The sequence below is a fragment of the Tachysurus vachellii genome, chromosome 2 (assembly GCF_030014155.1).
Source record: "Tachysurus vachellii isolate PV-2020 chromosome 2, HZAU_Pvac_v1, whole genome shotgun sequence".
Lineage (NCBI taxonomy): Eukaryota > Metazoa > Chordata > Actinopteri > Siluriformes > Bagridae > Tachysurus > Tachysurus vachellii.
Window position 1 is genome coordinate 31,736,395 of NC_083461.1, and position 26,631 is coordinate 31,763,025.

Here is a 26,631-nt window from a genome sequence, read left to right on the forward strand (position 1 = left end):
AGCTTTCATAACGTAAAACATTGAAAGATCTGGCTGTGTAATCTTGCTCACTCAGCTAGCTAAAGGTTTACCTGTACGTGTTTCGACAAGTTGGACGTTGAGCTATGAAATATTGATCTCTCACTGGGTTTTGCCTTGCTTGCAGATTTGCAGATCATTAAAGCATTTAAAACTGCTCATATGTCTTCACTGTCTCAGACATTGCTGCAGCTGATGAGCATTTGGTGCATGAAGTGTGAACGTTTGTCAGAAAACAGCTTTATTCTGATTGGTTCTTGATTGGTTTAAATTTGCACACTGTGTATACAGTAATAATTGATTTCAAATATCCTTTGGATAAATGCATTCATATTTTAATATATGTATATAAGTAAAAGTGGTATGATTTATACAGAATTATAACCAGTTTATCTAATAAATCTATTTAATAAATAAATGTATATAGCAGACTCTTTTCAGCTCAGTATAACAAACCCTAACAAAGGAACACAGCTGGCTCAGTACAGTATAGAAGGTTTTGGGAAAAAACCTCTTAAATGTATAACTATTTGGTTGAGATTTATATCTCTGATAGTTCCCCATTATGGAAATATTGTATTTTTCTAGAACATCCTATTAAATGCCTATAAAATTGCAAGGGTCGGTGTCGTACTAAAAGGGCATTGGTATGTTACTAAAATTAATGGCACCCGATATAAGAGGGAAAAGTTGGTTTTAGAAAATGTAACAAATTTCCATGGAACGCTGCTAAATCTGCTGTTCATAAATACACAGCTTTCATTTCTATTGACTGTGGCTCCTCATGCGAGACCATTTGCTGGCTCGCTGCAGGCAATGAACCATCAGAGCGAGCCAGATTAGTTCCATTTCACATTAAGGAGATGGACTGCAATACCCAGTGTGGCGATTGTGTTTAAAAGTCAATAAGCAAATGAATTAAGAGCAGTCTCAGGACACGTTTTCTCAACACTGATTAAAGATAATTTACTCAGAAAATGGTGATCTGCCACTGAAGTTCTGCCTAGGTCAGGATCTCTGTGCCAAAAGTCAGATATGAAGGAACATGGAGGAAGAGTAAATGGCTCTATAATGAGAGGGGCAGTGCAGACTCAGCCTAATCATCCATAGCACAATACATTACACTCCTCTAAATTAGTAATGAACAAGGTCATGCTTGCTGATAAGACAACCATATAACTTGCTAATTACACACAATTGAACTAAATATAAAGCAAGGAGAGTCGTCTTACTCTGACATGCTTCTCCATGTTTAAGCATTTAGCCATCCATAATGTAACAGCACTGGGAATAAATATCTGGGTGCATCTATCTATTTATTTATTTATTAGTTAGTTAGTTAGTTAGTTAGTTAGTTAGTTAGTTAGTTAGTTAGTTAGTTAGTTGACTGACCAATAACATTATTTGAAGACTTAATGCGTTTCAGCTTCTAACATGATATAGTGCATAACTGTGTACTGGAACCTGGGAACTGACAGTCAAGAGACTGACCATGCCTTCTTGACTAAAAATTACACCCAAAAAGGCCACGATTCAAAAGACAAACCCAAGTTTGTTTGTTTTTTTTTTTACCTCAATAATCCCAAAACCAGTAAGGAACTCATGGGGTCATTTTTTGGCCAAAAGGAATAGAGACGATTCTACAAAGTAATAGAATCAGAATAAACATTTATCATGCTAAGATGCATGTAAGAAACCATCTGTCCTTTACATGTAAGGCCTCACAGTGATCTGTTGTAAAGTAGGATATATTCTGATAAGCAAACGATATAGTGTAAACTCATACACACCATTATCACCAGAGAATATTAAAGAAGAGGATCAGAAAATGAAACTATTTAAACAAGAAACTTATAACAGGGCTAATCATTAGGTTTAGAGTGAAATGAAGTATAAGGTATAGACAAACTATGGGCTTCACAAAGTGGAGAAACTCTATGATCTAAGAAAAAAGTGAGGAGGGGAAACATGCCCATTTTGCAGATAACCGTTAGCTTGCAAAGGCAAGACAGGCCAACTTGCAAACCTGAAGGGCAAAGAATATGTGCTCAGTGAGCATTACATGCATTGAAATGTGATTGGACAAAGGCTAGATGAGGGGACTGGCTGAAAAAGTTTGAAAAGAGAAACATGCATGAAATGTATATAAGGACACGGAAGTCCTTTAGGACTTTGCTGCAAGTTGGGTAATTACGCCACTTGTACCCCTGGAACTAGCTGGTTTGTTTGCTGAATCCTGAGCCAATGTAGAGTGAAGAAGAAATGTTCCTGCAGCACATAGGCCACACCCCCTTCACTGAGAATACAAAACACATAGGCCACACCCCCTTTACTGAGACTACAAAACACACAGGCCACACACTCTTTTCTGAGACTACAAAACACACAGGCCACACCCTCTTTTCTGAGACTACAAAACACACAGGCCACACCCTCTTTTCTGAGACTACAAAACACACAGGCCACACCCTCTTTTCTGAGACTGCAAAACACAGGCCACACCCTCTTTTCCGAGACTCTTTTACAAGCCATGCATCCTTCACTAAAGACTGATAAGCAGATAACACATGCGTTCTTTACTACAACTGATAATCACAGAATGTTGTTTAGCTTTGTGTCATGGTCCTGTGATCAATTATAAAATGTCATATAATATTTTTCTAAAAATTAACATATCAGTCTTGGAAAAGGGGTGTGGTCTGTGTGTTTTTCAGTGTCAGAAAAGGGGTGTGGTCTGTGTGTTTTTCAGTGTCAGAAAAGGGGGTGTGGCCTGTGCGTTTTCAGTGTCAGAAAAGGGGATGTGGCCTGTGTGTTTTCAGTGTCAGAAAAGGGGGTGTGGCCTGTGTGTTTTCAGTGTCAGAAAAGGGGGTGTGGCCTGTGTGTTTTCAGTGTCAGAAAAGGGGTGTGGTCTGTGTGTTTTTCAGTCAGAAAAGGGGTGTGGTCTGTGTTTTTCAGTGTCAGAAAAGGGGTGTGGCCTGTGTGTTTTTCAGTGTCAGAAAAGGGGTGTGGTCTGTGTATTTTTCAGTGTCAGAAAAGGGGGTGTGGCCTGTGCGTTTTCAGTGTCAGAAAAGGGGATGTGGCCTGTGTGTTTTCAGTGTCAGAAAAGGGGGTGTGGCCTGTGTGTTTTCGGTGTCAGAAAAGGGGTGTGGTCTGTGTATTTTTCAGTGTCAGAAAAGGGGGTGTGGCCTGTGCGTTTTCAGTGTCAGAAAAGGGGATGTGGCCTGTGTGTTTTCAGTGTCAGAAAAGGGGGTGTGGCCTGTGTGTTTTCAGTGTCAGAAAAGGGGGTGCAGCCTGTGGCATGTGTCTGCATGTTTAATTCCAATTTGTTTGCCCAAGACACTGCAGTGCAAGGGATCACTGCATTCTGATCAAGTGGTCCAAGATCAATACGCACATCTCTCCAAAAGAAAGATCTATTATGTTCCAAGTCAGGGTCATTAAAAAAAGAAAGACAGAAAAAATAAAAAAAACATTGCATCAGTAATGGAAACAGGTGTGCTTGTGGAGCTGGGGTCCGGTAAGGCGGCATTTCTCCTGTCCGTGATCGATCACTGTGCTCCAGCGTACAACACATCATAAATCAAAGCTGCTCAGCACACAGCCATCTTGCCATCTTTTTCTATCTCTATCTCTATCTCTATATCATTCTCCCTCTGGCTTTGTATTCCCTGTGGATGTGCATGTATGAATGTCACAAGGGGGATCAGTGCGGTGAGAAGTTACTTGCTAAATGAGGCGAAATATGAAATCCCTTGTGAAATGCTGTGCATGTGTGTGTGTGTGTGTGTGTGACACTGAAGATGCCCTCAGGTTCAGTCAGCCTTACACAAAGCTTTTTCAAAATTTTTAAATTCCTCATCTAGACTGAGAGGACATAAGCCTAGCTTTAGTTAATAAATGTATGTATAACATAAGACATGTATGCAAATTATTCTAATAATCTGTCTAAAGAAATCTTTTTTTATTTCTTTTGTGATCCGTTTGTACCTGCGCTTTAGGCCGTACCATCATTCTCTCCACGCACCACATGGACGAGGCAGACGTTTTGGGTGATCGCATCGCCATCATCTCCCATGGCAAGGTCTGCTGCTGCGGATCTTCCCTCTTCCTAAAGAAAACTTACGGCAGCGGATATTACCTTACACTTGTACGGACCAATCAGGAGATAATGACATCACAACGTTACACAGGGGGCACGCAGGTAACACGCTACGACGAATACGTTAAAATAGCCGACGTCCTAATCTTTGCCCTGACTACTGAACCAGAGTGCTGAATGAGACCCTTTGCATCCTAGTTGCACGTGAAATTCAGGCTAAATATCAAAGTACATCTTAAATGAATATTAGGCTTAGCAATTAGACTTCTAACAAAAATGGGACAAGGCAAAAATTTGGATATTTACAGTAATTGGCTGGCTGTTAAGAGTTCTGCTTAGTTTATAGCTTTAGTTTATAGTGCTTTATTAAAGGAAAACAGTGTGTGTGTTTATATTGATATGCCTTTTGCATGTTGTTAGGGATTCAGTTGCTAAAACATTACAGACACTGCTAGGACAATTATAATGGTGTTTAATGGAAAAGAAAATTTCAAAATTTCCAACATCATTCAATAAAATTCTAATGAGAAATACAAACATGTTCATGCAAAGGTTATAAAGCAAAGGACTTAACCACTGTTTCATCATTCTCTTTACATCGACATGAAGTGAAACCTAAATACTATCTGCACCACTACTAGAAGGTAATATAGAAGGTAATCAAATGGAATTGTGGGTAACAAGAAATGGAAATAGAGTTTCAACCGTAAAAGTACTTTTAGTTATTGGACTTTTGAACTGACTTGTAGTCTTGTTGCTCTGGTAACCACTTGGAAAAGTTTCAACCACACCAAACTTTTATTCTGTGAGCAAAAAGTTTTCTCTATAATCACGGAAAAAACAACATCCCGAGCCCAACAGTCCAATAGAACAAGACATGATTAATCATCATAGGAAGCACAGTGATGTAGAGCTTCTTATTATCCAAGTGTAATTAAGCACCAGGAAAATAGATTCCTATTGGCATTTTGTTGCTGCTACATCATGACTAATGACCAACTTCCATATTGATCATGAAATGGAGTAAAAGTCAATGATAAGAATAACACAGAGAGCACTGACACACAGGTGACCTTGTCCTGAGACAGACAGAGAGAGAGAGAGAGAGAGAGAGAGAGAGAGAGAGAGAGAGAGAGAGAGAGAATATCTTATGCCCACAAAGTTGGCCAGGGCTAACTCCTGTTTGTGTGTGTGTGTGTTTGTGTGTGTGTGTGTGTGTGTGTGTGTGTGTGTTATGTAGCTCGGTGATGCTTCCAGTTTAGATGAAGGGATCGGTTCAGGAAGCATCAGCACCATGGAGACAGCAGGTCAGAACACTCACCTCTCACAAACACAAAAACTAAAAGGAAGTACTAGCAAGTACTAACTCCCTCGCAATCTTTGTGGTCAGACGTAGCAGATGTCACTTCTGTCATACGGTTGCACATCCCGGAGGCGGAGTTCCTAGAGGTGATTGGTCAGGAGCTGGTTTATGTTCTGCCATATGCTGGCTCAAAAGATGGCAGCTTTGCTTCGCTTTTCAAAGAACTGGATTTGGAAAAAGAGAGGCTGGGGATCAGTAGCTACGGGATCTCAGACACCAGCTTAGAGGAGGTATAAACACACACACACAAACACACACACACACACACACACACACACACAAATATCTCCATAAACCTGACTATAAATCCAGTATTTTCTAATTTATAAAAATAACTTTATAAAAATAAGATGCACCATGTGCTTGTTTATAAGCATCTCACACTGAAAGCTAACAAAATCCTGACTAATTTCACATCAGACTTTAGAACAAAAACTATTTCATTTGTTTATAGTGAAAATGTCTGATGATTTCCATAGTAGCAGCAAAGTGAAACACCAGCATAGTGATAAAATTGGTTAAAGTCTGTATATAAGTCATATATAGCATGCAAGTCACTATATATTTTATAGTCATATATCTTTATATTCATAAACATTTATGAATGCTGGATTGTTAATGTACAGTTTAAGAAACTAAATCTGTCCCTTATAATTTTTTAACAGTAACAAAACTGGTACCCTGGTCAGTTTTATTCACTCTAGTGTTCTTATAAGCAGACATTATAATGCATTATGTAACCTGTCATTAGAAAGTAATATAATGGTGCTTTATAAAGAGTTATATATCTAACAATGATCACCTGTGAGCATTTGTGATGATATAACAAATGTTTCAACTATGTTTAGATATTTCTGAAAGTGGCAGAAGAGACGGGCGTTGATGTGGAAACGACTGGTAATGAGTTACACTTGATAGTTATTTCAGCTTTGAGTTCATAGACACATATTGAGCCAGATATCAGTAAACAATCCAGTTGTTATGTAAAGAGTAAAATACTTAGGTTTGATCTTTTATTACACAGTAATTTGTTAGTTATTAAAATTTTTAAATGAAGTAAAGAAGGAAACATATTTCTTTAACAGTTTATAGTTGCATCTAATTATGCTGTAATGATTTAATCATTATAAACAGTCACTTTCATTTTTCTCACTTTTGAAGACAAAGATTAAAGATAAAAACAAGAAGAAGAAAAAATAGAGAAATAATATATTGCAATGCTTTTCCATGACACACCAGTGCTGAAACTGGAGACTCCTTCTATAAATGTTCAATAAGTGTTTCTTTACAGAAAGCTTATTTGTGCTAAATCTCTTTATTAGTAGTCTAAAATAATATGAAAATATATACTGTATGCTGTACCTTCTAACCAGTGAGATTTGAGAATTCAGCTACGTTGTGATATAAATAAAAATGAACCTGTTCTGACAAATTCACATTTTTCGAGACACTTCGAAAATATAAAATATAAGTCATTTAGAGCCATTTAAAATGTTTTTCTTTTCCCTAAATGTATATGTCTGATATTATTGTCTGTTGTTTGCTACAATAGTTAACAAAACCTTCAAAACATTTATTGACTGTTGCTAGGAATAAATCTGTGTCATGTTGTGTATTATTCTCATGCGTTTATATGTTTGTGTGGTCAGAGAAGAGAGAGACACTTCAGAGAGACTGGAAACGAAGCTCTAAAAGGTCTAGATCAGATAGCATGAGTTTAGCCATGGAGAGAAGAGAGAGTGCAGCTTCCAAACAAGGTAAGCAATGACTCACATATCTGAAACCTGTAACACATGTAACTGAACACACAGTAATTGCACTCTCTAAAATTCTCTCTCTCTCTCTCTCTCTCTCTCTCTCTCTCTCTATTTCTCTCTCTCTATTGGTGGAGCAGAAAAGAAAGGAAGGTTCCTAAATCGAGTTAAAGGTATGCACTGGCAGGTTCTTCTATGTTTTTCATCCCACATACTGTAAAACATATGTAAAGATATGTGTTAATTAATTATAATTAAAAAGGATTACGTGATAAAAGGATTGGAGGTGACATTCAAAAAGATATCTCCAAATATTAATTATTAATATAATAAATGATTAACACTATCAAGGTAATGAATATGAATGTGAAGGTTGGTGTTTGTTGGTGAATGTTGGGGTTTGATGGGGAATATTGGTATATAAATATGAATGTTGGTGTTTGAATGTGAATCTTGGGGTTTGATGTTGAACATTGGTGTTTGTGGTGGTGTTGATGTTTGATGGTAATTGTAAGTGGTAAATGTTGTTAGAATGTGAATGCAATGCTAAATGTTGCAGATGTTGGTGATCGATGGTGAAAGTTGGTGCTGGTGCCGAATGTTGGTGTTATTTGTAGATGTTTGTTTTTGACGCTTAATGTTGGTGATGGTAGTGAATGTTGTTTGGTGGTGATTGTTGGTGTTTGATGTTGAAGTTGCTGATGATAGTGATAGTGCTATTTGCTGGTGCAGGTTGGTGTTTAATAATAAATGTTGTTTGCTGGTGAATGCTATTTTTGACAGTGATTGTTAATGTTAAATGAAGAATGTTGAGTGTGCTTGATAGTTCATGGTGATTTAAAGTTGGTGTTTGGTAGTGCATGCTGGAGTCTGATGGTGATTTTTGTTATCTGAGGAAAGTGGCTGTTTGATGGTTGGTGGTATTTTATGGTAAATACCGGTATAATATTGGCATTTGATGGTTAATGGTGTTTGAGAGGAACTATGTTTTGGTTAAATGATGAATGTTTATGTTGGTGTACTCTGTACAGTAACTTAAATTAAGGATTGTGATAATTATGAACTAGGAATATGAAGTATATGTTTGTCTGCATTTAGATGATCAACTGCCTAAGTGTGTGAATGGCAAAGGTTCTTATGTTATTACCGGCTGGCATCTGATCAGGCACCAGTTCCTGGCGTTGTTTATAAAGCGGTTTCACCATGCAAGAAGAAGCAGGAAAGGAATCATTGCTCAGGTAAAATGCACAATAAAAGCACAATCCAAACAAATCAGCACATTTTGCCACAGATAGCTGTCAGCCTCGGCTTGACTCTCTGGAAAGATGTTCCATTGTCCTTTTCCCCTGTGCTACATTTGTTTTAGTTCCATTTATTTCTTATTCGTGTGTTGTAATTAATCAGCCTCAGACTGAGAAGCTTTTCACACATTAGCATGAACGTGGATCTGTTCTATCCATCAGCGGAGAAGAGTGAAAGAGAAATATTTGAGAAGGGAGAGGGGAATTATTACAAACAAGAAGGGAGAACGATGGCGTGAGATGAAAATAGAACGAAATTAATGATGGGTGGATGGTGGATGTGACATCAACAGTGGTGGAAAGTGGTTAATCAAGCCCTTTTACAACACAACCAAAACAAACAGCCCTGCCACAAGAATTGAGATAAAGAGAGGGAGAATTTGAAGAATAGAGAGAGACAATTAGGATGCTTCAGAGACAAAGAAAAAGAGACAGGGAGACATGATCACACTTGAGCTTTTCCACACCTGAGGCCATTTGCACTGAGAGTTTAATACATTTGGTTGAATGTAAAAGCTTCTTTCAAAGATGGATGTGGTCCAGGGAACTATTCTTGTCATGTTAAAACAGACAGAATATCTCCTATTACAGTATATCTACATTGTGGACGGCACCTCAAAAACCAAAAGTTAGTTAAAACAGAGTGTTAGTGGCTTACAGTCTAGCTCTGGATACTGTCTGTGCATATGCTTCTCCATGTTTATGTAAGTGTTCTCCAGGCTCTAGTTTCCTCTCACATCCCAAAAACATGCCAGTATGTGTAATGGCTAGTGAAAAACTGGCGTGTTACCAAAAGTTTTATTCCTGCCAGGTGCCCGGTTTTCCTGGTCAGAGATCTGTATCCCGCTTAAACAGGGAAACATGGTTACCAAAGATGAATACGTGAACTGAACAGTCATACATTTTTGACATGTAAATGACAAAAAGATTAAACCTATCCAGGAAATATTTTTGAAAAAAGAAGAAATAGAGAACGTAAAAGAGAGCAAAAAAAAGGAGGGCGCGAGTCCATTCGTGTATGTGCTCTAAGCCAACAGTCTATATGGCATCATTAATGAAGTGCTGACACACTGAAACACACAAACAGTTCTTTTACAGCCTGCCAGCTTGCTTGTGTTACCTCTAATTAAAGGACAAATGTCTGAACATTGTGTGTATGTGTGTGGTGTGTGTGTTTCCATTAGGTGGTCCTCCCAGCGCTGTTTGTTTGTCTGTCTTTGATTTTCTCTCTGATTCTCCCACCATTTGTGGAGTACCCCAATCTGGAACTGCAACCCTGGATGTATGGAAAGCCACAAAACACTTTCTACAGGTACACACACAGACAGACAGAAAGGGAACACAAGGCGACGGCAAAGCCTACTTGTGAAATATTTACTCAATATGGTCTTTTCAACTAAACTGCTAGTCAAAGCAAGCTGTGTGTAAAGGTTTTATTGCAATATTTATCAAGTCTGTTGCTCCGTCTGTAACGTAAGAGTGTCTGTGTGTGTGCAAATGAGAGTGCAGCAGGCAGCATTGAGATTAGCACTATAGAACTCTGATTAGTTTGACTCTGATGGAAGCCCTGATTCAGCTGTGTCTGTGTGTGTGTGTTTTAGTGCTGACAGGATGGATATAGACCAGGCAATGAGGGTAACACATGCGCTCCTTTCTGAACCAGGCTTTGGCACCCGATGCATGGAAGGCAACCCTATAGCGTGAGTACATTTGGTGTGGAAGCAACAATGAGTTTCTTTGTACCCCTTAAAGAAAATGTGACACAAAACATTCATATGATTATGATTTAATTAACAATTGGAGAGTTGATGCCCCTGAGCCCTCAAAATTGCATTAAAATGTATGTATGCATGGCATTCATCCAGGCTCTACCATCACATTTCACCTGGTGAGTCCAGGATTTGCCTAGGCATAATCCAGCATAATCCATTTCACTAAGGTACCTAAATTACTGTTCTTAATGTTCATACTATTAACTCTGGCACGTACTGTAGCATAGGGCTACATGTGGTAAGCTGTTTGTGCCTATTTTTAGATGTAATTATATTGTATTCTACACAAACAACCTGGTGAAACAAGTAATGCTCGAACTAGCGTGCAAGCAATGCACAATTTCTCGCACCAAGTGTTTGGTGGGTAGATAACAAAAAACTGGAAAGTCGGCACAAAATGAGTGAATGGAAAAGAAAACTTTGGTTAATTACTACAGATATTCCTTTCATCATATTCCTTTGCTATAAACGTTGTGTTAAACTTTTTTTTTTGACAAAAAAGCACGTCTAAATTTACGTCATGCGTATTATTTTTATAGGCACTGTTACCAAGTGTATTGTTTTTTTCTCAGAAATAAGCCATTTTTCAACCACCAGCAAGGGTTTTCATTTTTATTCTTTTTTATATATTACAAACCATGTCATAGATAATTTAGGAGTATAGTGAAAGAGGGGATTTTAGAGAAATTGCAGCTTTTAGTACCTGTCATTTGGACTACTTTAAGTCTTTTCAATTACTTGCGGCCCTGGTAAATTGTCAGAAAAACGTCTATCAACGTTACTCAAAAAAGTTCAACACATTAGACAAGATTTTTTTTGCCAATGAGGAAAATGAAATGCTATATGATTTAACTACCTTATTCAGTATATATTTATTTACATTTAATCGGTAATTAAATGAAATATCAGTCTTATTTACACCTTGTATATACACACTGTATAATTGCTTTATAAGTCTTTATTTTGGGGGGCACGGTGGCTTAGTGGTTAGCACGTTCGCCTCACACCTCCAGGGTCGGGGTTCGATTCCCGCCTCCACCTTGTGTGTGTGGAGTTTGCATGTTCTCCCCGTGCCTCGGGGGTTTCCTCCGGGTACTCCGGTTTCCTCCCCCGGTCCAAAGACATGCATGGTAGGTTGATTGGCATCTCTGGAAAATTGTCCCTAGTGTGTGTGTGTGTGTGTGTGTGTGTGTGTGTGTGTGTGCCCTGTGATGGGTTGGCACTCTGTCCAGGGTGTATCCTGCCTTGATGCCCGATGACGCCTGAGATAGGCACAGGCTCCCCGTGACCCGAGGTAGTTCGGATAAGCGGTAGAAGATGAATGAATGAATGAAGTCTTTATTTTAGAAAATAAACTTCATTTCGTAATGATTTATCTTCATTAATGAACTATTCTTTTCTTCATTAATGAACTATTTAGTATCTTAAGATTTGTTATACCTACAGTACATTAATCCTTTTGACTCAGTGATTGTACCATTCACTATGGGCACTGAAACAATCCTAATGCATGTACATAGCGTTCAGGTACCTGACACCCTTGTACCATTCACTCAGTCACCTGGCCCAAACTTCATGCATGTACTATCCACTTAAGTACCTGACTCAGTCTTGATGCTTTTTTGACTCTTGTACCAACCAATCAAGTTCCCGATTCAACCTTGATGCTTGCATTATCCATATGTACCTGACACAGACTTGGTTCTTACATTACTAATTTAGGGACCTGATACAGAGCTAATTTTGCTACCATCTCTTTAGATCTCTGACTCAGTGATTATACTTCTACCATTTACCTATCATCCAGTCAACTGTATGACATGGGCTTGATGCTTGTACCATCTTTACAGGTGTCTGAATCTGACTTGATGCTTCTGCCACCCATTCAAGGGACTGACTCAAACCTGTACATTGCATCATGTATGCAGGTTCCTGACTCAGTGTTGATACTTGCACTTGATGCTTGCACCATAATCTTTAGGTCTCTATCATCTCAGTGCTTGTACCATTCATTTAGTTACCTGACCTGATGTTTCTACCACCCATTTGGTTGGACCTGATACACTTGTATGATCTTCCCAGGTCCATGGCTTAGTCTTTTATCCCTATATCATTCAGTCAGGCATCTGATTTAAATTTAATGGTCATGCCATTTACTCAATTACCTGACTTAGAACTGATACTTGTACCAACATTTCAGTATTAACATCACTGCAATCCCATGAGTTTAAAACAGGTTCCAAGCACAGTCAGAGCCAAATTTACACATTGAGGACATCTCAATTTTGTACAATATCTGGAGAGAACTGTGTTCTGCATTCTAACCACTGTAAGCAGACTGTCCCTTGGTCTACTTAATTATATGCAGCACTTTGCTACCTTCTGTCACAAGCTGCATATCAGCTTGTAGGCAGCTATCTCACTGGAACCCAAAATGCTACTCAGTGGGGAGTTAACAATCAGTGATGTGAGGAAAGGGTAATTAAAATATTCTCCTTTCTCTGGAGCCTTGTCTATGTCTTCAACAACAATGTTTCTAGGATGAATATTAAGGATTGTGATGTTGCTTGTGTATATCATTAAGGATGACTCTGAACCGGATGGTGATGTATATAGAATACATTGCAATGTTCATTGCACTAGTGATCACCAAAATAAGCAATGTTTAAAATGCTAAACCTAAAGAAGCATAATTAAACCAAAAGATTAATTTCTACCAATATATCTACAAAAATAATTGAAAATTTAGTAAAGGTCATCTTAACAGAAACCTGAAATATCATTTTAGAGCACTCTTGCAGATGTTTGAATAAGAGGATTTTTATCTAAGCAAGTTTTTACCATTAAAAATATTCTCTAGACCATCCAAAATGAAAAGATTTGATTCTTCTTTCATTATACAAAATCACTGATGAGTTGGAAGACCTCAACCATGCCACAGAGCATAATCACTTTCCTATCGTTGTTACAGTTCACTATAGCATTTTGCAGCTGGATGTTTTTAGTCCATTGTGGAAGATAAATTTTCATGCTTACAAATCGTCTGTCTGTATCTAGTTGTCACCTGTGTAGCAGATACTCTTTCTCTGCGGTTAAATAAAATCATTAAGTTTCCAATTAAGTAGGATTTTTCATTAGCACATGGATAAGCGATAACTTTTCAGTGGATGGTAAATCCCTGTATTAACTGCAGCAGCAGTTAGATTTGATTTTAATAGTCTATATTTATTATATTATATTTATATTTACATATATTTATTATAGTGGGAAGTCGTGGCCTAATGGTTAGAGAGTCTGACTCTTAACCATAAGGTTGTGGGTTCGAGTCTCGGGCCGGCCACGACTGAGGTGCCCTTGAGCAAGGCACCGAACCCCCGCAACTGCTCCCGGGCGCCGCAGCATAAATGGCTGCCCACTGCTCCGGGTGTGTGTTCACGGTGTGTGTTCACTGCTGTGTGTGTGCACTTTAGAAGGGTTAAATGCAGAGAACAAATTCTGAGTATGGGTCACCATACTTAGCCGTATGTCATGTCACTTTCTTTATTAAGATATAGACTCTAAATATTAGTCAAAGGTCAGTGATATGTGTGTTTACCCAGATTAGTAACATCATAGCAATCTGCTGATTATATCAAACCTCAATCATATTTTAGTTACCAAAGACTTAGCAATACTCTTGAATATTGAATATGACATTTAAAACACATTTGTTTAATACTGATTTAGTTTTAACCCAGTTTAGTTTCTTGTATTTTACAGCAATCTATAATGAAGTCTGACTCTGGTTTCTGTTCTGGTTTACCTGTTTATCTCTTAGTAAATACCCATGCACTCCTTCTGGAGGCACGGACTGGTTTACTCCTTCGGTTGACCCCTCCATTCTCGAGATCTTTAAGAACGGAAACTGGAGCATGCAGAATCCATCGCCGGATTGCCAATGCAGCACTCCCCAACGTAACATCATGCTGCCAGACTGCCCTCCTGGTGCTGGAGGATTACCGCCACCGCAGGTTAGATCCAATATGGCAACAAAGGAAGGAAATTCAACTCACTATTGAGAGAAAAAATTTAAATTGATCTTTCAAATGTTGGAAGTTGATGTATGTTAGTGTGTGCTGGTGTGTCTTTGAGACAGTTGACTGTGACTATTGTTGTGGAATGGTCAGGGTTGGTGTTTTTGTGGCAATTACATGGTAAATGTTGCATGTGAGCCTCTATAAAATGTGCATATTACTACATTTAGCATTTGACTCAAATGCTAAATGACTCTCACACAAAAGACAAATTTAAAGACTTTGTGTCATCTTTGATATGGTGAAGGTTTCTTTGAGGAATGTTTACTTAACAGAAAAGAACAAAAAGAGTATCTAATGTCAGCGCTTTGTAACAATCAGGAGGTTTTCCACCTCAGGAAAGTCTTCAGGACAGATCACTACTCAGTGGTTGCTGTTTTGTCTAATTACTATCAAGACAGAGAAAAAAACAAGAGTCTGCTTATGGAATGACTATGAATGGTGTAGAGTTCAGGACAATCTAATCCTAAGTATTCGTACTTATCTCAATACAGTAATACCACAATTAACATCTGCAGACAAAGCTTATTTGACATAAAAAGCTGTCAAAACACGGGATGCATTTATTTCCAGGGATTTCAGAACAGCGTAACAAATATTGCGTCATCGGGTAGGCATGGCCTAACCATAGTTTTTGGTTGTTTATTTGTTTTCAAAAATAGCTTAACTGTAAGATAATAAAGCATAATAGATATAAAATATAAAATCTACCTGTATGACTGTTTAGTCCTTCATTATCCATCGTAGGTTTGCTCTTTTTTTTTTGAAAGAGGGTGTTTTTCCAAGACCTCCAGAGACACGTCCACTTTACGTCATGGTAACGAAACCCCTGGAATTTAGTGAATGCCGTCAAAACACATCATTGCAGGATCCCAGTCCCAATGCACACCTCTGTAAAGCAACTAATTTAGAATGCTAAGATAATATAAAGGTTTTTCCCCACTTGATATATTAAGATGCTTTACTAGAGCCTTGAGAGACCTACGTGTTTGTCTCTGTTTTATTCTTTTTATCGATGCGACATCAGGACGTCTCAACAGAAACTGTTTACACCATTTGTTTCAGTCACCTAAAAATATGTCACGTTCCATCAGACAGTTTGTTCGGCTCATAATCAGTCTAAAAAGAAGCACAGCAACATATCATGATTCAGAGTCCTCAAAACCCTCTGTATTACATCGATAGCATCTCATGATAACACAAAACACTGAACATCACACTGAATTTTCCACACGGTTCAAGTCAATGGCAGCTCGGCAGGATTCTGTCAAGATTTTTTAAAAAGGCGCAGTGACAGATCTGTCAGCCGGAAGCGCATGCTGAGCAGGCTGTAAACCTTTAGCTGCATTGAATTGCTATGCTAATGACATCTCAAGTGTAAATGTAGTGAAGTTTCTTCACTCACTCCAAACCAGTATATTTTTGCTTTGTTGCTTTGGCACAAGGCAGGAGGATGTACATATGACTGAGCACGCATGCACACACACACACACACACACACACACACACACACACAGAGTTGACCCAGTTTGCGGGCCTAGTCTTAACTCGAGTCATAGCAGTGTGACGAAAGTATCTCATACCAAAACGGAGGTGAATTAAATGCTCAGCAGTTAAGGTTCTGCACTACTGATTGAGTTATGAGTTCAAATCCCAGGACTGCTAGAGCACCACTGTTGGGCTCTTGAGCAAGACCCCTTAACCCTCAACTGCTCTTGTGTAAGTTGCTATTGGTGTCTGCAACATAAAGATTTTCTGTACTCCTCTATCGCCATCTGGCCAGGACTCAGTAAGCCATTTTTCTTATGCCTCATGAGCATTACTACAGATTTAATTAAGCCACACACATATATACACAAAAAAGAAAAAAACTGTGATTTGATTGCTAAGAACATGCACATACTAATTCAAATGATCTTGTACTCAATAAATAATGGCTCCTAGTTTGATCAGCTTTTGCTTACTTTGATTAAAGTAATTGTCAGAGAGTGTTAGGGCTGCAATTATGCTGCTCGTTTAGAGGAGCCGCTTGGGTCATTTTAAAATGTTAGGCTCCATATATAAGCTTTAGTTTATTCAGTAAGGAGTGAATTTCTTCTGGTGGAAGGAGGGGGAATAATGAACGAGGATAGTAATGTGCATATAATTAAACATGCACAATATTTGTCACCTGACTGAGGAAAGTTTCCTTTATAGTTTCATATTTTTGACAAATCTGAAAGAACTATATATTTTCCCTAAAATCACACTCATCCATGCATTCATTCTATGTTCATTCTATGTACCTGAGAAACAGAAACCAATTATAGAATGCTGTTCATTGCATTAGATCTGCTAAAAATATGCGAGAGCTCTTATGTTAACATTTAAAACATAGTTCAGTTAGTTAAAGTAATATAAAAGTTGCATATCGACATAGCTAAATATATGATCCCAAGCTCTGTAAAGTTTTGCTTATTCTTGCTGGTCCCAAAAACTTTCCAGATGATGCATTGTTAACTCCAAAATTTCCCCTAGGTGTGAATAAACTTTCTGTATGACTGGCATCCCTTCCAGAATCAATTCTCCTTTCAATCCCCCTGTTCCTGGGATAGCCTCCAGATCCCTCATGACCAGGATAAATCATGTTTTAAAGAAGAGTGAATGAATGATCATAGCTAAATAAGAGGTCACAGGGACATGAGGTGGAAAAGAAATATACATGAATACATGCCACTCAGGTTTGTTAGTTAAATTCTAATATATATCCATAGCAGTACTGCTAAAATACCTTCTCTAGCCTGTAAGATGAAATGCTGCATGAACATACCTGTGTTTGCATTAATCATCAATACACAATTAAAAATCAGTGTGAATTAGCAACCGTCACATCTGCAACACTGTCAGGCTAAATGAGTCTATTATAAGCTTCATCAAAACATATACCTCATCACAGCCTCCATGCAGCCTAGATGGACTGACAGAATGAATATTGCACCGTAATGAGAGAACTGAGAGCAGATTGAAATACAGAGGCAATATTCTTTTTCCACCGTGTCTATTCACAGAGAATCAGAACCAAATTTCCAATCTCACGCTATTAACGTTACTCCGGGGTGACAGTGTGTGCTCAAGTTTGCTCAAGAATGTGGCAGAATAGCATCCGTGATACATGTGAACACAAAGATGCTCTTAATTATAACAACAGAAAACCAATCAACACCTCTTACTCATATGCATATATGAATCTCATTAATCAACTCGAAGGACAATTGAGTCAACAAAACAAAGTTTTAAGCTGCTTACAATGTGAACGTGTGTGTATGTGCACAGTAAGAAATGGTGATGAGCCTCTTACTGATCTGTTAATTGCCAATTATGACCCTCTCTCCATCACCCTCTGTGCAAATTAGCAATTAAATGATGAGACAATGTATGTGTCGTCTCCTGGGTTTAACATCTTCGCTGCACTTTATCTGTCTGGGTTTGTGTTCCTTTTTTATATTTGGCTTCAGGTGCAGAACGATGGGGGTGATCCTCAGTGTATAATGAGCATGTGACACCAAAACTTGTTTCCTGTCTAATTTTCTCTCCTCATAGAAAACGCAGAACACAACAGACACTCTGCAGGACATCACAGCACGAAATATGACTGACTTCTTGCTAAAGACCTATGCTAAGTCTGGAAAAATAAGGTATTTGCATATTATGACTCCAGAACCGAATATCCTGGCATTTACAGTATAACATAACATATACTTAAATCCACAGAAGCAACAACAGCAACCTTACACTGTTCCATTCCCATTTCCTTCCATTTCCTGAGGCCACATCTCCGTTTCTAACCCATCTACTGTATGCTTAAAGGTGGGGAGCACGTTGTTTGAGAAATGCTTCAGAAAACTGAGTCGGGCCGACAAACAAAACAAACGTGTAGCCAATGAGCAGAAAGGGGCGTGTCTTGTCAATATGTGGCGGAGTGTTCAGTGCACATTTCTGACATCAGTATAAAGCAATTGAAACATTGACATGGTGGATAAAAACGAAAAGCGAAAAAAGGCTTGCGATAAGGCAAGAAGCAGGACCCGTGTTAATATAGGATCAGCTTTCCAGCGCTGGAGAGAACTGAACGTCTTCCGCGTGAAACGGAGATAAACCTTTCATGGTACAACACACGGTACTACAAAAACACATTTGTATTACCATAGTATTACTCATTGAGTTAATTTATTGATAAAAATATACCCTCGCCCAGCTGCCCCAGCAGGTTCAATAATACAATAAAAAAAATAACAATAAAAAATAACAAACAACAATAAAAAATAACAAAAAAAAACAATAATAGTTGTCTGGGTTACGTTTGTATGTGTGGGGCGAAGCTATCAAAACAGGGGTGACACCCATTTCGGTTAGGGGCATGTTTGTTTTGGTGATTTCAAATGTCAACATTGGCTTTCAACAACGTGCACCCCGCCTTTAATATCCCATACTAGGAAATAAAATTTAATAGCTAGCAGATCACATCTGAGGCTAGCTGAGGGAAGATTGATACTGTAGGTTGTCCAATTTGTGGAATCATGGACTAGAACAACACCCTTCCTACCTTTCCTATCTTTTATTATTTCTTTTTCATTTTATACATAAAATGACACAGGACATCATACCAGATGGCAAATAAGAATGATATTTTGTCAGTTTGGTCAACTTATTAATATCACATTTTTTTTAGGTATGGAGGGATCTCTGTTGGAGCTATAAACTCTCAGGTCATACTTAATGAATCTGAGATAACTACACTTCTGTCAGACCTCAAGATACTCTTTAACTCATCACAGGTAAGCGCTCAGACCCAAAATTAGACTAACCCCAGAGTCTTCTCTTCTATCTTCAGAGACAGTTGCTATAATCAACATATAGAAAAAATTGTGAAAATGTGGTATAATTATTTTTGCCTTTCTGTAAACAAGATAAAAATTCCTCCCTTCCTCCCTTCCTATCTTCCTTCCTTCCTTCCTTCCCTCCCTCCATCAACAGAGTATTGTTACAGAAGCAAAATGCCAAACGGTACCACAGCAGTTCTCAAGCACTTTCTCCTTTCTTTATAAACTGCGATCATCGTCTGCCATAAATTAGAGATAAATGCGTTTTGACACTAATCGAATCTCCAGCCTGAGAGAGCCAGTGTGTCTTGAAGCTTTTCAGCCAGAGGTCACTGAATATGTGTATGAGTTATGTATTATTCATAGGCGTGTAAAAGTAATAGCACCTAGATCTGACTGATTTGTGATGTCCAGTCACACACTGCACCAGCTCATGTTCATGCACCTCACCCAACTCCCAGTGTTCCTAGCATTAGCATTTAAATCACATGTAACCCTAAGTGTGTGTGGATGTGTGTGTGTATATGTCTGTGTGTGTGTTCAGAGAACTAATGATATTAACTTCTCTCTCCCGTTCTGTCTCTCACTCTACTGTCTGTCTCACCAGAGCAACATAACTGAGAAGTTCTTTCAGGACTTGGAGATTTTACTGGTTGATTTGGGAACAAAGGATAATGTAAAAGTAAGGCACATCTCCTCCTTCTGTTTTCTTCTGTGTGGGTGGAGTTAAACACTTAAGTTGGTCTTTATTGCTTTAGCCTTCTCGGTGTTTATAGCCTAACTCAATGCAAATGTGGCAGTTTTTGTAAATACAACTTTTTGAATGTAATATGTTCTGAAGATCACTGAAAATGGTTGAGCATTGTACACACACTCACTCACTGTGGGTGTGTGATGTAGCATTAGAGCATGGTGGGAGGTCGTGCAGAGCAGACAGAGCAGCACTAATTAGAGCTGTAATGCCAATGGGGGATGTGTTCTTCTCTCCCCCAATCCCTCAGTTTGTCTGGTCAATTAGATGCTTGTTTCTTTTCCTTCTCTCTCACACTGACTGCTGGTAATGAGTGAAACACTGAGAGCATTATGGGCAATTTAGTCTTAATGATGAGTAAAGAAGCTTGGAATATTAATTACTATCGATTGCCTTCCTCCTTTTTTCCACTCTGTGCATGTGTGTTTGTGTGTGCTAGGTGTGGTTCTATAACCAGGGATGGCACGCAATAGTATCGTTCCTGAATGTGGCCACGAATGCCATCCTCAGAGGGAATCTTCCAGCTGGAGTGCAGCCCAAACTATATGGCATTTCAGCCTTTAACCATCCGCTAAACCTCACCAAACAGCAGCTCACCGCCACATTGTGAGTGTGCAGCCAATCAGTGGCTTTCATACTGTATATTATTATATAACTGTAATCTCTGTAAATGTTCAGCCAATCAATGAATGTCTAGCCATGCAAGGGCTTACTCATGTCATTCTGTGAGCATTCAGCCAATCAGGGGATCTGATACGTTACTCTTTGAGGGTTCAGCCCTCAAACAATCAGGAGCCCGCATATAGTTCACTGTGACTTGTAAGCTAATCAGGATCTCTGATTTATGAATGTTCTGACTGTTCATCCAATCAGAAGCTATGTTATGAATGTTCAGCCAATCCAGAGCACCTTTATATTGTTGTGTGTTATTCAGCCAGTTGGGTTTACAAGCACTGTTAGGTGACTGTCTATGACTGTAAAGTCAATCAGGGGTCTTGTATGCCGTTCTGTGATGCTTGATCTTCAAATAAGAGCTCTCATTTATTGCTCTGTGAGTATTCAGCCAATCAGAAGCTTAGTAGTTCATTATGAGGTTTATCCTATGAGCAGCTTTCATTAACACCAGATTACCAAGGTTTTATTTCAAGCTATGGTCATTTGCCCTCTTTCTCAGAAGGTTTTTACACAATCTTGACCTCTCATGCAATGCAATGTGAATATTTATCATATCAGGAGCTCTTAAACTATCACTTCATGCCTAACAGATCCTCTAGCTTATTTACTGCAGTATGAGCGTTCAGTCAGTGTTCAGTAACACTGAACTTGTTCCTTGCACTCGAATATGACATTGTGTGTGACAGTGGTTATTAGTTCATTAATGAGTCCTATTCTTTGCCCGATGTTCAAGGTTACCTCATTGGTGCCTAAATAAAGACATCTGGCTGTAGAGCATATTAAAGTGTATTAAAGCATAACACAGTCTTTTGGCCTGATTGCGTCCGGCTTTTTATGATAAATGCAGTTCCACATTAGTACAGGGAGCTTATTTAATATAGTTATACCCCTCTAGGTAGTGTCTGTGCGGTTGTGTGTGTGTGCTTGTGCGTGCTTTCACGCTTAATTGCACCCACCTTGCAAGAGTGTGTTGATGCAGTGTGTGTTGTGAATGAAGATGGATCATTAGGAATCAGGGGTCAGTGTTGGAGACAAAGATGGAGTACTGAAATGTTGCATGCCCAAAGGTAATGTGCACATGCACACACACATACACACAGTTCTCTGGTTAAGGGTAACTGGCCGTATCCTTTCCTTTTGCCTATTGGGAGTTTGGGTAACTCTCTCACTATGTATCTATTAATGATGAATAAAACAGCACTGCAGCACACTGACCTCTTTCATCTATATGTGAAGGTGTGCATTTATCTCTTTACAGAGACCAAATACATGACAGTATGGACCTTGTAAGCAAATGTTATTTGTCCTCATATCCAGCACTAAATGAGCTTTGGATCTATGCTTAGAGAGAAATAATTATAACATCCCACCAATTCTCTAATACAAGTGTGTAGGTTTGGTAGAGAAAAGGCAAAATGTGAGTCAGAAAGCAACAGATATCTATCAAAGTTCCAGCAGTGGGAGGTCATAACAGACAGAGTGTGAAAGCAGAGGAAGTCAGACTGCATCCTCCTGCAGCTCATTTCCTCTGAAGCTGAGAGATGTTTCCATATTCATGACATAACAGGAGCAATAGCTGTGTGAGTTATTAAACTGATACTGGGTATTTTGGCATTTTCTTTATTTACTTTATTTGTATATCGTGTTTATGTGGTAAATAAGTAGCTGTTACAGAAATCTGGATATAGATTCTTCACATATTCCAGCTTAGGATGTAGGGGTCAGAGCGCAGGGTCAGATGCAGCACCCCAGGAGCAGAGATGGTTAAGGGCCTTGCACAATGGCACATCACTGGCAGTTTTGCAGTGTTGGGATTTGAGCCCCTAACCTGGCAACCACCACCAGACCCGAGCCTTATATACCAGATATATACCAGATAATGTAAATATAGTTTCAAAAAACTACCAGCTCCATGTCTGTATAATGAAAAGGTAAAAATTACTGTGTGTATAAAAGGATATTCTGTATGACCGTCATAGTTTTCCATTACAGCAGCAGTTTATAGGTACTAAGTCTACAGTTTCCTGCTGAGATCTGGAACACTTTGGGCGTAATAAGTTTTCAGGAAGTGCAGATGTTTAGGCAAGATCATTTTCAGTAGAAAGCAGGTTTTTCCCAGTACATGATATATTACATTCATTATCTATTCAAATTTAAAGTCAACAGCATAATTTCAGTTACAATACAGAAAACCCAACACTGAAATTTTTCAAAATTGGCTCAGATTTAAATAGTAAGTGTATGACTTTGACACATGACACAGTCTTGATATGGAAACAACCAGTCGATGAAACTGGAGACAGGAAGTTGTTCGAAACTTTCCATATTGTCTTACAGAATCCTTCTCCATCTGTTTGTACTCGTGCGTTAATTCATTTAAGGTAACTTTCAAGGAAAGATCATTTTGTCGAACAAAAGCCTGTTAATCAAATGATAACAAGATATTGGTGAATGCAAAGGCTATTGTGTGTAACGATTGTACATCTCACAGAAAAAATGAATATGTGTTTTGAACTATGTTTATTTTACATATAGTTTGTTAACAAATTCTCATTTAACTGGAAAAATTTAAGGGCAGATTTTAAAACAGCACAAATTGATATGGGTAAATATAACACAGGAAGTCCTCCCAGGCCATTAAGTGCCACTAAATACAAATTGTTTAGTCAAATTCGGGCTCTAAATTTGTGCTTTATGTTTTATTGCTTGTTGAGGTAACAGCGTTGTAGAATTTAGATATGATTTTTACAATAACAATAGCTTCAGATTAAAAACTGTTGCTGACATTCACAGGTTTTATTCATGTGTAATTCAGTTCACACTAAACTAAACGGTTTAGCCCGCTGTGTTTGTTCTCTTTAAAATGTGGCCCATGACACTAGCATCATTAGAATCATTTGATGTAAAAGAGGGAATAAAAACATGAAATAGATTTAGAAACAGTTGAATTAATGACATTGTTTATCAGCATTGTAAAACAATTACTGCAATAATCAGTACATAAGTATGTATCAGTACATACTCAAGACATAATACATACATTTTCTTTTCCAACACTGATATTGATAATGAACTCCGATATCAAATTTAATCAACCGATATCAAATTTAATCAATATCTTATTCTGTGGTATCCAGTCCTCAAGATCATTGCTGGTATTGGTTTACTTGTACCGATACATAAAACATGCGATAATTTGTGCTATCTGGGAAACTGCAGGCTAACGATACTGAAGTTTTGCGGTTTTCATTTTAAGATTTAATATTTCTCATTTTTATTATCATCCTAACTGGTAGAGTAATGTAGTCAATGTAGTTTATGTGGCAATGCATTTGGGAAACCTGTATAAAGAAATCTTAGGTGTACAGTATATACAATTTACATGCTTTGAGCATTGGGTGTCAAGCTCCGGTCAACCTGAAAGTAACAGTGTCTCGATTAGAGGTATAGTCGATTTCAATATTGTGTTTGTTTATTTAAATGTCTTTGTGATGGATGAAACTCTATGGGAAGTGGGTGGCATTGCACATGTGGTACATGCTCTGTCTATTGCACTTTGACTTCTCTGTTAAAAAAAAGGCAGAGGCAGAGTCAGAGGTCTATCAAAGGTCTGGATGTCTAGATGGAGGTCAGGGTCATGTTTGGGATCTTAAAGGATTTTCTGTCTTTGATGTTGAATCTTTTAAATAAAAAAAAATATATATTAAATATAGCAATAATAAGGATATTACGAATATTATTATTATTATTATTGTTATTATTATTATAGTAGTGAATTGTCATTAGTATATGAGTGTGTCGATGTGTATGTCGGTCATAGTGTGTATTTCAATGCAGGATGTCAAGCTCTACAGATGTGGTGGTGGCGATCTGTGTGATCTTCGCCATGTCCTTTATCCCTGCCAGCTTTGTCCTATTTCTTATTCAAGAGCGTGTCAGCAAAGCTAAACACCTGCAGTTTGTCAGTGGAGTCAATCCTGCTGCGTACTGGGTGGCCAACTTCACCTGGGACATGGTATACACACACACACACACACACACTACCACAAACTGTATACCATACATGACATGTTCTGTTTATTTATTCTAATATATTTCATATTCATTTCCTCTTTAAAAGCAGACAATAAAGGATGTTTATACCACAATGACTTTCCGAACTCGATTCTGACAATAGATATGGCTGCAATTAAAACATATACACTGATCAGCCATAGTATTAAAACCACTGACAGGTAAAGGGAATAGCATTGATTATCTCATTACAATGTCACCTCAAGGGGTGGGATATATTAAGAGTTTTTGAAGCAGGAATAATGGGTAAGTTTAAAGATCTGCATGACTTTGACAAGCGCCAACTTGTAATGGCTGAACCCAGTATGCAGTGGTTAGTATTAACTGAAAGAGATCATGAAAGTCAGTGAACTTACTGTATGAACGAACTTCCGTTTATGAAAGGAGTCTCCAGTGTAAGTGCTATGTAATGGCCAATAAATGCCACAGGAGAGTCTTCAGGACAGGGAGGACTTTGCTCTTTTTCTGTTTATGTCTCCTGCCTTTAATTATTTTGGACTTAGATTCGGGACTAGTAGGATCATCGTCCATATAGGATTATATTCCTTAGCCAAATGCTAATCCATAATCTCAATCGCTGCGGTCTGTTCCCTGGCCAAAACCTTATTCAGTTATGAATTACATCCCATTAACCCGTTGTCCATGTGAGAGCCCTCTGCGTGCTCAGGGAAAATTGAGGAGAAGCACTGAGACGGCTAATTAAAAGCACATCGATTCTACTCTGAATCCTATTCAGGAGACTTCACATTCATTACGCTGAGACGACCATTAGCATTTTCCAAATTCTACTGTTGGTCTTTGTCCTTCTCTGAATAATGGATGAAGCAGCTCTTTTGTCTGGTGTACAGTGTATTTTTTGAATGAAATGGGTATGTTTATCCTTTTCTGTTTTGTTTTCTTCTAGTGTAATTACGTCGTCCCATGTCTTATCGTCATAGTCATCTTCCTCTGCTTCCAACAAAAAGCCTACGTTTCGCCTCAGAACCTTCCTGCACTTGTTCTGCTGCTGGTTCTCTATGGGTGAGTCATTTCTGTTCTATATTATATTATATTATATTATATTATATTATATTATATTATATTATATTATATTATATTATATTATATCAGAACAGTCATCATGTTTGTTCAATTCTAAAAGAATTTTCAGACAGTTCCTCAACCTTAGCTTCATCACTGGAGTTTTGTAATTGGTCTGAATTCTGTGTTTATTTGTATTAGCCTGCAGTATTTTTCTAATTAATATGTAGTTCTACTTACCAAAATATAGACAAACTAGTCGCCTAATTCATTTCACCTCATCACGTACAAGGGATGATAGCAAGGATGCTGTACATACATAAATCTACTGATTCATTTTAATGTTGATGGTTTTTCTACAGTATTTAAGAATGAAGAAAAATCCTCTCAAATTCTTAAAAAAAAGATCTGTTTATTCATTATTTCATTATATATTCATTTGTTTATGATAAAAAAAAAATAATAAAAAATTACCAAAAACAATACAACATTTATTAATTTTATTTAGGCTACTTTCTAATCTTGCCTTCACATGACTAACTAAATCCAAAGTAAGGGGACGGTTTAACAAAAGCAGAGGTAATAACTGTCTGTTTAAAGATGTCTAAAACACTGTAATGTAATTTCCTCATGAAGTTTTGGGCTTTTTTTATATCTCTGTAAAGCTGCTGTTCGTTGTTAAAAGTACTATACAAATAAAACTGAAGTGAAGAGAATTGAATTGAACAAGCTCGTTGGAAACTACATGAGCCTCATCAATTCGGGACGTCAAAATTTCAGTGACTGCGGTGACACCATCATTTCAGCATCAAAACAAAGAGCATTCACACACTGTGTGGACAAAAGAATTCTTAAATAACAAGAAATTTAGT

At 38.0% G+C, this 26,631-nt stretch overlaps 1 protein-coding gene across 1 annotated transcript in view; it reads left to right on the forward strand.

Annotated features, from left to right (window-relative positions):
- The window catches only part of LOC132841765 (phospholipid-transporting ATPase ABCA1-like), a 139,332-nt gene that overhangs the window by 81,541 nt on the left and 31,160 nt on the right, over positions 1 to 26,631 (forward strand). Inside the window, exons 23-38 of the mRNA XM_060864281.1 lie at positions 4,017 to 4,219; positions 5,358 to 5,424; positions 5,508 to 5,710; positions 6,329 to 6,377; positions 7,130 to 7,237; positions 7,375 to 7,407; positions 8,333 to 8,472; positions 9,720 to 9,847; positions 10,137 to 10,235; positions 14,125 to 14,317; positions 17,960 to 18,054; positions 19,089 to 19,194; positions 19,847 to 19,921; positions 20,430 to 20,596; positions 24,503 to 24,680; positions 25,644 to 25,759. Coding sequence (XP_060720264.1) covers positions 4,017 to 4,219; positions 5,358 to 5,424; positions 5,508 to 5,710; positions 6,329 to 6,377; positions 7,130 to 7,237; positions 7,375 to 7,407; positions 8,333 to 8,472; positions 9,720 to 9,847; positions 10,137 to 10,235; positions 14,125 to 14,317; positions 17,960 to 18,054; positions 19,089 to 19,194; positions 19,847 to 19,921; positions 20,430 to 20,596; positions 24,503 to 24,680; positions 25,644 to 25,759 — 1,960 coding nt within the window. The remainder of the gene's footprint in view (positions 1 to 4,016; positions 4,220 to 5,357; positions 5,425 to 5,507; positions 5,711 to 6,328; positions 6,378 to 7,129; positions 7,238 to 7,374; positions 7,408 to 8,332; positions 8,473 to 9,719; positions 9,848 to 10,136; positions 10,236 to 14,124; positions 14,318 to 17,959; positions 18,055 to 19,088; positions 19,195 to 19,846; positions 19,922 to 20,429; positions 20,597 to 24,502; positions 24,681 to 25,643; positions 25,760 to 26,631) is intronic.